This window comes from Felis catus, chromosome B1 (assembly GCF_018350175.1).
Source record: "Felis catus isolate Fca126 chromosome B1, F.catus_Fca126_mat1.0, whole genome shotgun sequence".
NCBI classification, from domain to species: domain Eukaryota; kingdom Metazoa; phylum Chordata; class Mammalia; order Carnivora; family Felidae; genus Felis; species Felis catus.
Window position 1 is genome coordinate 199823385 of NC_058371.1, and position 18318 is coordinate 199841702.

At 49.0% G+C, this 18318-nt stretch overlaps 1 protein-coding gene across 1 annotated transcript in view; it reads right to left on the reverse strand.

The window, feature by feature from the left end:
• Positions 1 to 18318, reverse strand: part of EVC2 (EvC ciliary complex subunit 2) — a 134496-nt gene that overhangs the window by 12525 nt on the left and 103653 nt on the right. The window contains 1 exon segment of the mRNA XM_045056604.1: positions 8105 to 8332. Within this exon segment, the coding sequence (XP_044912539.1) occupies positions 8105 to 8332 (228 nt within the window).

Sequence of the window (18318 nt, forward strand, 5' to 3'; positions counted from 1 at the left end):
AGTCTTATTTTCCCCATTATGGACAAGGAAATTAAGGCAGACGAATTAAAGCAAGCTTCTGTTTCATGCAGTAATTAAGTGGCAGAGACAGAATTTGAGGCCAGGCCAGGGGAATCCAGGGTTTGTGTCCTTAATCATTGGCTAATCTGCCTCTCATTGGCCGAACAGAAGAAATCTGCATTCTTAGGCCACCAGAGTTGGATAATCTGGCTACAAGAGACTGTCTACAGCTCAGTGGGTAAGGGGCACAGGGGAGACTGGAAGGTCCCACGACTCGTAGAAGGCAGGCACCTTGAATCCGTTACTCAGCAGATAGGCCAGTGTTCTAAGTGGGGTTGGAGGGTAAGGCTGGGCTTTAGTCCTAAGGGGCCTCAGATGAGCTCCATGAGACAATGGTGGTCCATCATCTTCCTAAAATAAGTGTCAATGAGTCTGCTTTCCTACTGAGGAGCCAAAGTTTGCATCTAATTTTCAAAAGGTTCTCAAAGCAGCCCCCCACCCACCCACTTCCAGCTCAGGAATACTCAAGAACTAAGAGAGAAGAAGAAAGGACCAGAGAGGTAAACCAAAGGCAAAGTGTGGTGAGCACTTGGGTTTTGCCCGCCAGGGCCATGGAAGACTATGGACACTTCCGAGGAGGGTCCTCTAAGGCACGCAGGTTTCTAATTATGGCCATCCATCTCGTTGCAGTATCCCATATGGAAAGAGAAACCAGCCCAGAGCTTCCAACAGCGTTAATGAGTATCTGACAGTCTGTTGTGTCAGCACATCTGGAGCCTGGTCCCGGACCAGACTCTCACTGAGACGCCAGCCCCGGCCACCACATGGGGAAGGAAGGCTCGAACCCGCCCCTGCCTGTCTCTCCACAGCATGAGTAGAGCACAGAGAGCGCCACACGTGTTTTCCAAGACCGGGTGAGCCCTGGCTGGCCACAGAACGTGAATGGACTGTGTCCTAAAGGTTGTAACTGCCATTGTCCAGTTCTCCCAGAGGCCGGTCCGTCCCCCCAAACGCCTTCCGCCACCCGTCCGCCCACCAAACACTTTGCACAAATGGAATCCAAGGCTCGGTTCTGGGGCGGTCTTCCCTCGTGCCCGCTCTCCTTACTGAAGTTGAATTGCTGAGGGCAGGGAGCACAGGGCCTGGCTGGTAGAAGGAATAACGGTCAGCATCAGCGTCACTGTCTTCATTATTCATAACCGTAATAATGGCAGCAGCACGTACCCGACGCGTACATGGCCAGACTCGATTCGGTACGAGGTAGGAGGGTGCTATCACGCCATTAGAGATAAGGTGGCAGACGCACAGAGAGTACAGGAAAATCTCCTTGAAGGCACAGAGCTGCCTGGGCGCCACGCTGAGGGGTGATGTCACGTTGTTCTGACTCTGGGCCGTACCCTTCAGCTCGGTTTCTCTGGGACCCACTCCACAGGTATCTGCTGAAGGAATGGTGAGATGGATAGACAACGAGATGATAGACAGACAGACAGACTGACAGACACGTCCAGGCCTTTCGTTGGGCACCGGAGATCAGGAGTGCATGAGACACGGCCCCCAGACTCTGGGAACTCACAGTCCAGCGCGGAGACAGCTGTGCGGTTATAGTGACAGGAAACAGACATCATCTGCTATCACCGAGACTCAGGAGGGAGGACATGGGAGCGCAAAGCTGAAAGAGACCAACTCTGCCCAAGGGAATCACGGGTGGCTTCACAGAGGAGGCAACATGTGGCTTGTCTCAGAAGATGGATAGGAGCTTGCAAAGGGGTGAAGAAGCCAGACAGAGGTGATTCAGAGGAACGGAGGCCTGAATTGTCTCTCCAGTGTGCAGAAGCAACAGAAAGTCCAGAGGTTTGAAATGCGGGGTCCGTCCCCAAGTGGTGGAATGAGGCATTTATTTATTTATTTATTTATTTATTTAATAATGTTTACTTACTTATTTTGAGAGAGAAAGAGAGAGAGAGCACGAGCAGTGGAAGGGCAGAGAGAGGCGGAGTGAGAGAGAATCCCAAGCAGGCTCCACACTGTCAGCATAGAGCCCGATTCGGAGCTCAATCCCACAACCCTGGGACCATGACCTGAGCTGCAAACCAGGAGTCAGAGGCTCAACAGACTGAGCCACCCAGGCACCCTGAGGTGAGGTTTTTAAATACAGAGCTGGGGGTGGGGCTGTCAATGATCGGTTTTATGTTTCAGAGATTCCTTGGCTGCAGGGTGGAGGGGACCAGAGTGGGGGCGGGGGGTGGGGTGGTGGAAACTGATGTGCGTACAGGAGCCGGGCTTTGCGGGAGAAGGGGTAAGCCCTACTTGCCAGCTGCTGGAGATCGGTGAAATGATGTAACCCTCCTGAGCCTCTAGAATGGGTAGAATGGGTATAAGAGTATCATGGGGTTGGGACACCTGGGTGGCTCAGTCGGTTGAGCGTCCGACTTTGGCTCAGGTCTGCTGTCAGCACAGAGCCCGACGTGGGACTCGAACCTACGAACCTTGAGATCATGACCTGAGCCGAAGCCCGATGCTTAACCGACTGAGCCACCCAGGTGCCCCAGGAAACATTTTTAAGCAATGCATCATGGGACTGACAGAAGGTTCAAACACTTAACAGGATGCTTTGGACTTAATGAGAGCTCGATTAATGTGAGCGACTTCCCAGTAGTGTTATTTTTCTTTTTCATGTCTGGATTCATGCCAGCAGTGAAGCTGGGCGGCAGACGTCAGAAGTGAGGGAAAGAAAACAGTTCAGGCAGAATCCGCAGACTGGGTGATTGACAGCAAGAGGGCAGTAAGCCAGAGCATGGACAGAGGAAGACACCGGCTTCAGACTTGGAAGAAGGGAAACACAGCAATTTAAGCTATGGTGCGAACTCGGTGGGTAGTCAGTCCGGGGTCCCATGATCTGTGCCGCGGAAGTCCGTCCTATGCGGACTTGCCCGTTGCACCGCTTGCCTCCGTGATTCAATTATGCCTCGTGTGCGTTCCCATTTCACAAGATAAGTCTAAATCTTCCATCCAAGGAGGTGCACCTGATACACGATGCACTTTTCTTAGGACTCATTTCTTTCACAGCATTTCACGCCATGCTTTTTTTTTTTAAGTCCCCTGAGGGTTTAACAGCTTAGAAGCCCATTCACCAGGGAAAGCGGTTTTGACAGAATGATCCACTGTGGAATGAAAGTCTAATATCTGGAGCCAAACAACAGGTTTGTCTTCCCTCCAAACGCAAATCGAGAAAACGCTGGCATCACATCCATTGCCTTACCACCAACTTCATAATTACATCATCTGACTCAGGACCCGTGGTTCCAATTCGGGATACCCAACTCTTGCAAACACGTTCAAGAATAAGGAAGCTTGGGGCGCCTGGGTGGCGCAGTCGGTTAAGCGTCCGACTTCAGCCAGGTCACGATCTCACGGTCCGTGAGTTCGAGCCCCGCGTCAGGCTCTGGGCTGATGGCTCAGAGCCTGGAGCCTGTTTCCGATTCTGTCTCCCTCTCTTTCTGCCCCTCCCCCGTTCACGCTCTGTCTCTCTCTGTCCCAAAAATAAATAAACGTTGAAAAAAAATTAAAAAAAAAAAAAGAATAAGGAAGCTTTGGTGCTTACCCCCAAAGGCTGTGAGATAAACAGAAAATGTAAGCGTCACATCCAACCCAATGACTACAGAAATCAGGGTGGTCTCAAATAAAAAGAGCCACCGAGCATCTCAGGGCTGAGTTGACGGGCTGCCCAGGGCACCCAGAAGGAGCAGACACAGTATGAACCTAACACCAGAGGCTCTTCATATCTACTCTGCCCCTAATCGATAGACGACCTTGACCTGCCCCTCCTCCGAAGGCTTCGCATCCTTCACCTATAATTCAGGGCCATGCCCATCACCCCTCAGCCATCCTTGCTGTGGATTTTGGGTAAATACCCTGTGCAGATTCCCTCCTGTCACTAATTTGCCAAGAAGTTTTTGTCTGTTACGCTGAGACGATCGTGCGAGTTTTTTCTTTTCTCCTTTAATCTGCTAATCTGGCAAACTTTGTAAATGGAGATTTTAAGGTTAAACCGACCTTCTATTCCTGGGAAAAACTGAACCTGGCCATGCTGTACTCATTATTTCATGGCTGGCTGGCCTATGTTAATTTTTGTTTACAAACTGTACATCCAAGTTTGCAAGTAAGGGCGAAGGGTTCGTTGTTCTCATACTACCCATGTCTGGTTTTGGTGTAAAGGTTGTCTGAGCTTCACAAAATGAGGAATAGTCCCTATTTTTCTAACACCAGGAATATTGTGTAGATGAGGTGGAAAAATTTGTTGGGGCTCACCTATAAAACTATCGGGATAGGTGTATTTTTGTGTGTCTTAGAAGACTTATTAATTACTGAATCAATTTCTTTCATGGCAATAGGATTATAAATAGACGACTTCTACTTGAGTCAATTTTGATGATTTACATTTTTCTAGAAATTCTTCCATTTTATTTCAGTTTGCAAGTCTATCTACATGAAATCGTTGGTAGAGTTTTGTTTTTAAAAACTCTACTTCATCTATAGTTATGTTGCTTTTTATTATTTACTTGTCCCAGGGGTGCCTGGGTGGCTCAGGCGGTTGAGCATCCCGACTTCGGCTCAGGTCATGATCCTGTGGTTTGTGAGTTCGAGCCCCGCGTCGGGCTCTGTGCTGACAGCTCAGAGTCTGCAGCCTGCTTCGGATTCTGTGTCTCCCTCTCTCTGACCCTCCCCACTTACACTCTGTTTTTCTCTCTCTCTCAAAAATAAATAAACATTTAAAAATAAATTAAATACATACATACATACAATATTATTTACTCATCCCTTATCTCTTTTTTAAATGGTCACTTGTGTCAGAGCTTTGTATATTTTATTAGACTTTTTTCCCCCCAGAAAATTCACCTCTTCTCTTTATTGATCTTTTCTATCATAGTTTTGTTTGGTTGGATTTTGGCAGTTTTTAAAATTTTATTTATGCAACCTTCCTTCCTTCTTTCTGCAGATTAATTTGTCACCGTTACCCTCTAGCTTTTGATATGATTGCAATTGTGAGCTTTTCTTCTCTAATATAAGTTTAGAGCGTTCATTTCTCTTAGAGCTGAAAAGCTGCATTAGCCAAATCCCACAAATTTTGATCTGTTTTATTTTATTTTTTTAATTTTTTAATTTTTTTTCAACGTTTATTTATTTTTGGGACAGAGAGAGACAAAGCATGAACCGGGGAGGGTCAGAGAGAGAGGGAGACACAGAATTGGAAACAGGCTCCAGGCTCCGAGCCATCAGCCCAGAGCCCGACGCGGGGCTCGAACCCACGGACCGCGAGATCGTGACCTGGCTGAAGTCGGACGCTTAACCGACTGCGCCACCCAGGCGCCCCTGATCTGTTTTATTTACACTGTTACATTATTTTTCTGTTCTACAGTTTTAGAAGTTTCCATTATGATTTCTCTGACCAATGACTTATTCAGAGGTAAGTTTTAAAACTTCCAAGTATGAAAAAAATAAATAAATAAATAAATAAAACTTCCAAGTATGGGCTTAGAGTAATGACCTTTTCTTAAGTGGATTTAAACCTAGTTGGTCTTTTTTTTCAAAAAGGTGGTCAAAATGATATTATATAGTCGTTTCCTTAACTGTTCCAACGTGTGCTGCAGAAGAAGATGTGTTTGTTAATTGCCAGCTGTAAGATTCCGTAGGTGCACATTAAATACAGGTTGATGAATGGGTTATTCAGTTCATTGGTATCTTTCCCTGTGTCTCGTCTGATCGCCCACAGAAAGAGGGGTGTGCAGAAACCCCTCACTATCACGACCGACTCATCAACGGTCTATCAGGTTTTCATTATCTTGGGTCTTCTATCACATATATGCAACTGGAGACTTGCTTTGCTCTCCAGGTGAATGAAACTTTAAAATCATTTTGGTAGCACCTTTAATTTTTAAGACAATGTCATAAACCGTGATTTTATAGTCTAGGCTGCTAATCCGAGCACCCGACGTCTTTAGGGATTTTAATCTGTTGGGTTTTGTTTCTCCGACACATACATCATCTTGTCTTGCTTACGTGTTTGGGGACTCCGAAATTCAATTGAGAATACTTATTTGGCTGAAATTTATCTGTGAAAATCCTGAGTTGCCCAGATTGAGGCTATTTTTCTCTGGCGAGGATGTGCCGTGGCTTTGGCCATGCACCAGAGGTGTCATTCAACCTACAACCATTTTATTTTATTCTATTTTTTTATATGAAATTTATTGTCAAATTGGTTTCCATACAGCCAGGGCTCCTCCCAACAGGTGCCCTCCTCCATGCCCAGCACCCACTTTCCCCTCCCCCCCCCCAACCCTCAGTTTGTTCTGTTTTTAAGAGTCTCTTATGGTTTGGCTCCCTCCCTCTCTTTTTTTCCCCCTTCCCCTCCTCATGGTCTTCTGTTAAGTTTCTCAGGATCCACATAAGAGTGAAAACATATGGTATCTGTCCTTCTCTGTATGGCTTATTTCACTTAGCATCACACTCTCCAGTTCCATCCACGTTGCTACAAAAGGCCGTATTTCATTCTTTCTCGTTGCCATGTAGTATTCCATTGTATATATAAACCACTTTAATTTAATGTATCAGCTTAGAGATTTCCTGACTGGAGGGCTAAAGTATTTTTGGATTCCTTCCTCACAGCAGCAAGAGCCTTTGACTACAAATTCACGGGGAGACTCCCCTCCACCCCACCCCACCCCCACCCCCGGAGCAGGGCTGGGGAAGGGAGGGAAGGACAGGTTTCCCTGGTAACACCTTTGACAGCAGGTGACTTTCTCTTCCCACCCCCTCACTGGGTGTCCTACCTCCTCGAACACCCCCAGTCTCATCTCCTGTCTCCCCCAAATGAACCCCAAATCCCTGGGTTGTAGGTTTCAGTCTTTTCCCCTGGATCTGAGCCTCTGGATTTGCCTTCCCCAGGATATCCTTGGCCTTTGGGAATTTTCCACATTTTCTTGTGAACTCATAAAGCACTAAGAAGTATGCTCATTTTTATTTATTTAGCATCCAGATGTTTTGTGCTGGAATGCCAACGTTTCCACATCTTTCTATCCCTAACAGAAATAAACGTCATAATTGTGGTCACAGTGCAGGACGCATGATGTTTATGGGAAAACCAGTTCTGGACTCTTCAGAATCTAATGTTATTTATGACTTTTAACCCCCACCGGCAAGATCAAGGTGGACAGTCCATGAACGTGACCCAGAGAGTTTAAGTCAGAAACAGACTGCATTCCGCTCCTGGCATTTCTTTATTAGCCGCGTGGACTTCACAAAGAACTTGATATGCCACCTGCCGGGATCTCAATTTCTCTACCCGAGAACTGAACAGCAGTACCTACTTCACAGCACAGTGCTATAACTAAGCGATATAATGTGTGACAGGGAGCAGAAAGGTCCAGCAGTAAGACCGCAACTTATACTCAATCGCGCTTAACGGGTCATTTTTAGATGCATGCTTACGAGTTATTAACGCTCAAATGAGAGTATGCCCATTCACAGCTTGTTAGCGCTTTTGCTCGCATATACTCAATAAGGAATATACATATACATATACAAATAAGGAATTCCTTTTCCTCTCTTTAGGTAGGATAATAACATACGAAATTCTAAAAAACTCTCCTAAAGGATCTAAGGTTAGTCCTCAGTCATTTCCATGGCTTTTGTTTTATGAATACACCTCTCGCACCTCGAAAAAAATGCGGCGTGTGGGAATAACCGTACAAATGTGATCATAAACATAAACAACGGTGCAGTATTTCATTGCATCTAGGGCGCCGTTAATTGAAAGCCACACTGTTATTTTTCACAGCTCTGTGATGGAGCTCCTGATGCTGCTGTGGATGTGGGAGACGCATCCCGGTTTCAGAGGTGTTAAAAATGTTATAATTCAAAAGGTTACTTCTCAGGGGCAAGGCAATCGAGCAGCCTCGGGGTTGTTAAGTTCCCTCACTTAGTCCTCACTGCGACCCTGAAGCATACACAGGGCAGGCGACCACCCACTTGCCGGCGGGGGGGGGGGGGGGAGCCAGAGGAGCCCATCCCGATCGTCCCCTCTTCCTTCCTGAGCCCCCGTGCTCACCGGGCTGTGCGACCCCAGGATCTGCTCGCAGGCCAGCTTCGTCAGGGTCTCCGACTCGCTCAGCTCCTCCAAGAGCAGGTCCTGGACGCTCAGGAGGGCGGTGTAAGCCCACAGGGTCTTGGCTATCCTGGCGGCCTTCTGGAACTGCAGGGAGGCGAGGGACTCCGCGAAGCGTGCCTCCTGGGCCTCCAGATGCTGCACGCGTTCCCGGAGCAGCTCCCCGCGGACCTGGGGACGGCAGGCCACAAGCCACACAGGTGAGTGGCGGGGGGTGTGGAGAGAGGACTTCCAGACAGCACCCCGCTAGGCTGAGCTCAAGCACCCATTCACTGGGGGTGGGGGTGGGGGGGCTCGGGAAGGGCCTCCACGACTTGCAAAGAAGCAAGCACTGGGAGGTGCAGCGTGCAATTTAGGACCACGGGGCGTCTCTGTTTGCAAACACTCGCCTCGCTGGGGCTTCTGGAGTCTGGCCGTTCCCTCCACATTTATCACTCTGGAAGGTACAGGGAATTACGTGGCTACCCAGCGTGAAATCCCATCCAGAGGATGAAAGTTTAAACTTCGGAACAGGCTCTGAGCCCCTTCCCACCCCGCTCCCAGCAGAGGTACGCCTGCAAAGTCTCATCTGTTCCTCTGCTCCCCCCACCGCACCCCTGGGACTCCACCCTTCCTGGGTGCCTGGGGGCTCCCCGCGGGACTGAAACGCCCGGCATCCTCGTCTTCCTGAAGATCCTCTATTTGTCCTTCCGTCCCTGGTTCCAACCACTGTGTTAGAAATGTGTCCTCACCGAGCACATGCTTGTCACTCTCGTCTCTGCCTTTCCTCCTCCTGCTGGCCCTCACCGCACCATTGACCCAGCGGGGACCCGAGCCCCTCGGGGGGAGGACCCAGGACCTGAGGGGCTCCAGAAACCCCAGATAAGGGAATGCATCCACTCCTCTGGGTCCCACAACCAAGCAGTTCATTCTGACGTCAGTGTGTCTTCTCTAGGTCCCCACTGTCTCTCCAGTTTCTCCAGAAAAGATGCCACGTGAACAAGGGGGCCTGATGCTTCTCACACGTGGCCCCCCGAGCCCCTGATGGCAGCTCCCTTTAACGTGCACCCCCTCCCCTCACAGGGACGCCACAAGCCAAAAAGCCGCCTGCTTGAACACGTGTCTTGGTGAAGCCTTTCCTTTCATCTTTAAACGCGTGTGGAATTTCGGGGCGCCTGGGGTGGCTCAGTCGGTTAAGCGTCCGACTCTTGGTTTTGGCGCAGGTCACGATCTCACGGTTAATAAGTTTGAGCCCCGCGTCGGGCCCTGCGCAGACAGCACAGAGCCTGCTTGGGAACCTCTCTCTCCCCCTCTGTCTCTGCTCCTCTCCCACTTGCCCCCACACACACTCTCTCTCAAAATAAATACATAAACCTTAAAAAGTTACTTAAAAAAAAAAAAAAGAAAAGCGCGTGTGGAATCTCATTTGCAAAACCAAAGGTAAACGTAACCCAGATACGGACGGGGTATCACACAGCCTTAAAAGGAAAGGAAATTCTGACACAGGCTACGATTTGGAGGACGGCGCGCTCCGTGAAATAGGCCGGTTACCAAAGGACAGACACTGTAGGATTCCTAGGGCAGTCAAGTCCATAGACACCGAAAGCAGATGCTGTGTGCCAGGGGCTGGGGGCAGCAGACACGGGGAGCTGGTGTTTCGTGGGGACAGAGGTTCAGTTTGGGAAGACGGGTGGCGGGGACGCTTTGCACAAGAGGGTGAGCGCACTTCATGGCACTGGCCTGGATGAGCAGCAGCGGTTAAGACGGTAAGTCTCACACCATCTATACTTTACGACGATGAGAAATATTGAAAAACTTTGTGGAATTGTTTTCTGCCATGTCACCGACTTTTTAAAAATTATTCATGCTTATTTTATTTTTGAGAGAAAGAGACAGAGCGCAAGTGGGGGAGGGGCAGAGAGAGAGGGAGACCCAGAATCCGAAGCAGGCTCCAGGCTCTGAGCTGTCAGCACAGAGCCCGATGCGGGGCTCGAACCCACGGACGGGGAGATCATGACCCGGGCTGAAGTCGGTCGCTTAACCGACTGAGCCACCCCGGGCGTCCCTTCATGTAACCTATTTTTAATATTCATCTGTTTATGTTCGGAGAGGTCTCGGGTGGCTGACACAGCGAAGAATACTTATGTGATGTGGGGGCCGGCGGAGGATGCCGACCCCGGATCTCCCGTGGCTGCACAGCCCTACCATGTCCATCCATGTGTCCCTCGGAAGCAGACAAGGCCCAGTTTGAAAAGCACAGATTTCACCTCTACAACCTGACCTTCGGGAAGAAGTCTGATGGGGGTGAAGAGGGAAGAAGTCCCCCAAAGGAACAAACAGACAGCTTGCCGGCTGGGGAAGAAACTTCTGTCTGGGGGGCCCTACAAACGCTTCTTGGAGAGGCAGGGCCTCTGACCAGCCTCAGAGAACGGAGAGGAGCCACCAACGGAAGGCAGGGTCTGCAAAGATACACAGTATAGGCACCTGCATATCTGGTTCACGGCAACGCCCACAAACATCGGGGGCCAGAGGCAAGAAGGCACAGAAGTATGGCAGACGGACAGAGCTGGTCTGGAAGACAGACGTTCATTCCCCTGCTCGAACGGGAACAAGAAGCCGCGTTCTCAAGAGGGTGCTACTAGACTCCCACCTTGCCCTAATGTGGACAACCAGGTGACAGTCACCTGCCCACTGATGGGTTCCCATGGTGACTTTAGATCACACCTGGGCCTCCTGGGTTGGCTGGCAGTCACACCCAGCCTGAGGCGTCCACACAGTCCATGCGGTGCCCCCACGTCCCTCCAAGACTGGGCAAAGCCTCGGAGAGTGGGACCCAAGAGCCGTGTCTGATGGCTTCTTCATGGGGACGTGGGGTCTCTAACGTGCTTCAAGGATCTTCGCAGTCTTCCTGCAAATGCCTTTCTCCCACATCCATTTATGCTTTCATTCATCAATCCAAAAACTAATTACTGAGCACCAAGTAGATATCATACAAAGGAATGTGTGATGCACTTAGGAGAGGGGGCGGGGGTAGAGAAGAGGTAAAGATGAGTGAGACAAGAATGTGACCCTGAAAGAGCTCCCAACTGAGGACCCAAGTAGGCACAGGGGTGAAGGGGGGCCCAGGGCTCCAGAGCCAGAGGCCCGAGTACGGTTTCCAGCTCTGTTACTTACTGCCACTCACTAGCTCGTGACCTTGGGCAAATTCATTCAGCTGCGTATGACTCTATTTCCTCATCTGTAACATGGGAATAATACCTCCCCACGCATGGGTTTTTTTTTAAAGCTTTACGGAGGTATAATTGCCATATGATAGGCTGCACATATTTATTTTTTATTTTTTTATTATATGAAATTTATTGTCAAATAGTTTCCATACAACACCCAGTGCTCATCCCAAAAGATGCCCTCTTCAATGCCCATCACCTCCCCTCCCCTCCCTTCCACCCCCCATCAACCCTCAGTTTGTTCTCAGCTTTTAAGAGTCTCTTATGCTTTGGCTCTCTCCCACTCTGACCTCTTTTTCTTCTTTTTTTCCTTCCCCTCCCCCATGGGTTTCTGTTAAGTTTCTCAGGATCCACATAAGAGTGAAAACGTATGGTATCTGTCTTTCTCTGCCTGACTTATTTCACTTAGCATAACACTCTCCAGTTCCATCCACGTTGCTACAAAGGGCCATATTTCATTCCTTCTCATTGCCACGTAGTATTCCATTGTGTATATAAACCACAATTTCTTTACCCATTCATCAGTTGATGGACATTTAGGCTCTTTCCATAGTTTGGCTATTGTTGAGAGTGCTGCTATAAACACTGGGGTACAAGTGCCCCTATGCATCAGTACTCCTGTATCCCTTGGGTAAATTCCTAGCAGTGCTATTGCTGGGTCATAGGGTAGGTCTATTTTTAATTTTTTGAGGCACCTCCACACTGTTTTCCAGAGTGGCTGCACCAGTTTGCATTCCCACCAACAGTGCAAGAGGGTTCCTGTTTCTCCATGGCCTCTCCAGCATCTATAGTCTCCTGATTGGTTCATTTTGGCCACTCTGACAGGCATGAGGTGATATCTGAGTGTGGTTTTGATTTGTATTTCCCTGATGAGGAGTGACGTTGAGCATCTTTTCATGTGCCTGTTGGCCATCCGGATGTCTTCTTTAGAGAAGTGTCTATTCATGTTTTCTGCCCATTTCTTCACTGGGTTATTTGTTTTTCGGGTGTGGAGTTTGGTGAGCTCTTTATAGATTTTGGATACTAGCCCTTTGTCCGATATGTCATTTGCAAATATCTTCTCCCATTCCGTTGGTTGCCTTTTAGTTTTGTTGATTGTTCCCTTTGCTGTGCAGAAGCTTTTTATCTTCATGAGGTCCCAATAGTTCATTTTTGCTTTTAATTCCCTTGCCTTTGGGGATGAGGCTGCACATATTTAAAGGCCACAGTCTGATTAAACGGTGACATATTTACACACCCCGAGGAAGTGGGAAGGGCTATGGCAAACCTACGGAGAGTTCCTCGAGAGGAAAAACACGAGTGACAGGCAGGTGACCCAGAAAGGGAGGAGCGGTGCCCTTCTCCCACACCTGCCATGAGTTCAGATTTCCTGTCACCGTGACCTCCGAATGGCCTCCTTCGGCCCCATCCTTGGACGGGTGGTGGCCCAAATATCCTGAAAGCCGCGTCTCCTGCAGAAGGGCAGGGCAGGGTGAGGCGGCCATGAGGGGATCTTGAGGTTTTTTTACGCAAATTCAAACCTAAAACGTGGGGGCAGCGTAAAGCTTTTCGTGTGTGCTGCACGAACCACGTGGACAGAGGAATTAAGACAAGAAAGATTCTCCAAAATCCTTTTCTCTTCTTTGGAAAGTTTACTTTGTTAATTCCAGCACCATAAGCATGTGCCTGCAGGGAGGGATTCCATCCTTGTCTAAAAGGCTCTGGGCAAGGATACGGGTTTGCATTTCTGTGACAGGTTTCATTAAATATGCAGGCTACCTAAAGTAATAAAAATTCATTTTCAAAATAATATGCTGCTAAGTACTCTCATTTTAAGTGGGAAGTTTAAACTGCCACCTTATGCGTGTCTCTGACTCAGTGCATTTCAAAAAAGTAGTTTTTTTCTAGGGGCTGTGATGTCTTTAAATGCAAAATAAAATAACCAACCCCCCCCCCCACCTCCATCAGGGGTGCCTGGGTGGCTCTGACTTTGCTCGGGTCATGATCTCATGGTTCATGAGTTCGAGCCCCACGTCAGGCTCTGTGCTGACAGCTTGGTGTCTGGAGCCTGGAACGTGCTTCGCATTCTGTGTTTCCTTCTCTCTCTGCCCCTCCCCTGCTCATGCTCTGTCTGTCTCTGTCTTAAAAATAAATAAACATTAAAAAAAGAAAGAAAGAAAATAGATAATACCCGAAGTAGAGAAATGAAGAAATAGCAAGATAAGCATGTTATTTGGAAATACGGAGGTAAATGCCAAGAGATCAAACTAAAAAGTTAGAGGTCATTACCTCTGGGGACTTGAAAATGTATGTGTGTGTGGCTCCTGGGAGTTGGCTCCTTTGTCAGCAGAAACCTTGTAGAATTAGATTCGAAAAGAATGCATGCCTACATTTTATAAAAATGAAAAGTAAAACTTTAGCTTTTTTTAAATATTTATTTATTTTTGAGAGAGAGAGCACAAGCAGGGAGGGGTAGAGAGAGACACACACACAGAGTCCAAAGCAGGCTCCAGGCTCCGAGCTGTCAGCACAGAGCCTGACGCAGGGCTTGAACCCACGAACCATGAGATCATGACCTGAGCTGAAGTCGGACACTCAACTGACTGAGCCACCCAGGTGCCCCCAAAGTAAAAATTTTTAAATGGACAATGTAGAAACAAGTTACTACATTCAAGCCATCCAAAGATAACGCTAGTAACCTTCTGGTGAGTGAAAGGCAGAAGTGGAAGAGATTAGAAAGGTTAAATGAAGCCTGTGAGGCCTGAATGCCACATTTAGGAATCTGGATTTTGTCTGGGGATGGTGGGATTCTAAGAAGATTCTAAGCAGCTTCCCTTAGAATCGTGCTTCAGGACAGGACTTTGACAGAGCCTGCCTCAAAGGACAAGACGGGGGCTTGAGTAGACGCAAAGGGAACCACGTCCAGGATTTCCCAGTCTTTGCTGGATGGGCGGATGTTCTCTCCCCTTCCTAAAACGCCTCCCCCGGCAACGCACCTTCTCTTCTAAGCTTCATAAGAACCTGTGCCGTCACCGTTCTCCCTTGTCAGGTCATCGGAAAATGAGCACATTATTTTCACGCTTAAGCTCTAGTCACTTCTGAGATGACAGGGTGTGCAGAGGCGTGCCTGACAGAAGTCCCGGCCACCTCTGCATGACTGGCGTGGCGGGTGCAGAAACACAGCAGGCTGCACGGGCGATCTCAGCACGTGAGTCCCACTCCTGAATGAAGGGGCTGCTTTTGGACTGTGCACACGTGCGTGTCACGAAACCCGGAAACAGTGGACACACAACGATTGGGCGAATGGGTACCACTCAGGTGGAGGACAGCATCCTTCAAATAAGACCACAAATAATGGGTGAGCAGGAGGCACGGTCACGTCATTTTCCTTCACGTCTAAGTGTCTGCAAAGAATATTTATGAGAAATTTGTATGAACTGTGTGCCAGAACACATCAAAGATTAGCTGAAACATCCCCCTCATTTCGGGATCTGCCAAAGCGACACAGGGATGGGCAGAGAGACCTGTGGTTTGAGGCGCCTGGGTGGCTCAGTGGGTTGAGGTCGGTCTTCGACTTGGGTCACGATCTCATGGTTTGTGAGTTCGAGCCCCGCATCGGGCTCTGTGCTGTCAGCATGGAGCCTGCTTCAGATCCTCTGTCCCCCTCTTTCTTCCCCTTCCCCCCCTCAAAAATGAATAAAGGTTAAAAAGAAAAAAAAAAAGAGGCCTGTGCTTTGGGCACCGGCCAGCGATGTGACCTTGGACAAGCCTCTCCACCTTTCCGAGTCTCAGTATTCTCATCCATGAAATGGAAATAGTAATTATTGCCCTCACCAGTATTATTGTCTCACCAGAGTGAGACGATATACGAACAGAGTTCAAGATGGTTTGAAATATCAAGGGATTGAAAAGAATCTCAATGTCTTACGAGCTGAGCGTCAGCTTCATTTAAGCATCACATGCACCATGATATGTTAAGCTGCTGTAAAACACCACGAGGGAACTCTCATGTACTGATAGGGAAAGTCAAGCTTCAGTGTTGGGCAAAAAGCAGAGGCAGGTGGGACAGAGAAAGAGATATGGAGAGAGAGAGAGAGAGAGAGAGAGAGAGAGAGAGAGAGAGAGAGAGAGAATACTCCAGAGACCTCCAGGGGTGTTCTCAAGGCTTTCGCTAAGCGTTGGGCATGCTTGGGAAAAAAAAAAAACTGTACCAGATCAGGAAAAGAACCACCAGAAATAAGAGGCATAGCGATTCCCGGAGCCCACAGAGAGCTGGGAAGAGTCAGTGTTCCTATTAGCCTGAGGGAGAAAAGCACACAGGCAGCAGGGAGATGGGTAGTACCTCAGTAATAGTGATAAATTAGCTCTTGACTAAAGGCAGCTCTTAATTCCGACCTAACAAAACTTAAAAGCATGTCTTGAAGGGATAAAACGAATCCTAAACAATGCAACTACATGTCCAAACGCCAACACTATTAAAGAAAATGCCACAGAGTCTGGTACCCAGCATGCAAAACCGACAATGCCTACATCTAATCAAAAATTACCATGCACACCAAGACACAGGAAAATGGGATCCACAACTCGGGGGGAAATCCACCAGGGGAAACAAGAGAGATGATGGAACCGGCAGACAAGGACATGGAAACACTGATAACAAAGAGCGATGAGGCACAGGCTGGGAAGGGAGGCAATGAAATTGCAATTGTTTGTCGACATGGTGACTGACTATGCAGAAAATCAACAGAAGCAGCAGGTGAATTCTCACCAGAAGAATCCTAAATGACAGGTGCTTCTAGTATCCACCTTGAAGGATGAGTGTAATAGGGCACAGAACAGTTAAGAAACTTGTTCAAGGTCACACAGCTGGCAAGTGGCGAAGCTAGGACTTGGACCCCGATGTCCGGCTCCAGAGATGGAACAGAGACAGTCTGGAAAGACTTATAAATAAAAACTGGTAACGTTTCTTTGCACCAGTACTGAATATGTCAAAAATACAATTGAAAATAGGTCACCATGGGGGGCCTGGGTGGCTCAGATGGTTGAGCGCCTGTCTGACTCTTGATTTCAGCTCAGGTCATGATTCCAGGGTCGCGGGACCAAGCCCCGCATCAGGCTCCGCGTTGAGCGTGGAGGCTGCTTAAGATTCTCTCCCTCCCTCTCCCTCCTCCCCTTCCCCGCTTGCATGCGTACACACTCTCTCTCTCAAAAAAATAAAAATAAATAAAAGGTTAAAAAAGAAGAAGGCAGGTTACCATTCACAACTGCGAGCAAACCTATATTGTATCTAGAAATCACACAAAGAAATACCTTTCATCTAAGGTGACCATATGGTTTATCACGAAGTTGAGAGCGAAAAGGAGCTAACAGGAAGGTCATTGGGACCGTCCCAAGAGATTGAGATATATGGTCACCCTACTTACAGAAGCAATTGTAAATCTTCTTCAAGACCCTAAGAGAAGATCCAAATAAAAAAAGAAACATTCTGCCTTCTGGGGGATGGAATGCCAATTCTCAGATTCACCTGTGAGTTTCATGCCATCACAACAGAAAGATATTTAGGAACTGGGTTAACTTATTCTAAAATGTATATGCCCTCCAGAGTCTTTGAGGTTTAAAATGATGCACCTGTGAGCTTACAGTGACCCCCCCCCCCCATCAGAAGACCCAGGTGTCGCTGCCTGAGTCCCATTTCTGATCACAGGCACACTCCAGCCCCTCCTGCAGCTGCCGGTGACCAGAGCAGACTCCCCAATCCATTAGCTCCTCAGCTGTAGAGGAAAAGTGGTCAGGCAGGAAGCCCATCCTCGTCTGTCTGTCTGTCTCCCTACATCATTCACACCACTCTCTGTGAACCAGTCAAACAGCCACTCACCCACGGCGGAGCCCGGGTCAGCGGGGTGGGTTTTCTATCTGAAAGCAGGAGGCGAACCTCCAAATGGCTGGTGCGCAAAGTGGCCGCACGCCTGAGGCTGTGAACATCTTAAGAGCAGAAACCGAGACCAGCCGGGCCCGGAGAAGGCAGTCCACAAAACGATCTCCGAAGGAGGAAGTGGAAGGAGACGGAGGGATAGGAGAAAGACGAGAAAGGCAGGGAAAGAAGTGGAGGAAAGGCAAGGGGGACGCGGGCAGGGCACGGGAGAGCCACTTTGGGAGGCTGAACCTCCTCGCTGTCACAGCTGGGTCACAACACGGCAGGTGTGCCTCATCCGACCCCCAGCTCTAGTATGCACTGACGTTGGGCAAATCCCTTCAGGCGGAAGCGTCCAGACGAGGCACACAGCCACCCGGGACTGAGGGTTACAGGGATTGCTGTCTCGGATTCTAGCAAAGAAAGGGGGCACCCAGCAGGTGCCTCCAGTGTGCTTGGCAGGTCCAACAAGTGAAGCCAGGGTCCCTTTGGGAACCCCACACTGCCGGCCAGACTGAGGCTTTGTGACGGGTCTCTGACCCAGTCCCTCTTTCCAGCCGCACGAGCTGTGAGGGGTTTCCCGGTCCTGGAACACGATCAGACCGCTCTCAGATGCTGGCACTCAGACCGAGGGCTGTCATCTCCACGCGAAATTACCCTGCAGATGGAGAATCTGAACAATTCTGGCTCCGGTGCTAAAAGACGCGCGGCCGATCGATGTCGGGAGGAACGTCAAAGCCGTTGGCTTGAGAGCGCGCATTCTATCGGCACTTGCCACAGCGAGGTGGCCGGTTGTGAGGATGGCCTGTCATTAAAAGGTTACAGCTGACAAAGGCCTCCTGCCTTTCTCTGGGTTCTGGCGCACACACACGGGGCTGCTGCGTCATCAAAAACCAGCACTGTGGCCCCCTCAGAGCTAGGAAGTACCTTGCTGTCCGTTTGCTCCTCCCAATGACCCCGTTGCTACTAGGTTCTGATTGTCCCCATCCTCATGTGACAGATGCGGGAGCCGAGGCGTGTCTGTCCCACACTGAACAACCACGGGAGGTAACCACATCCGG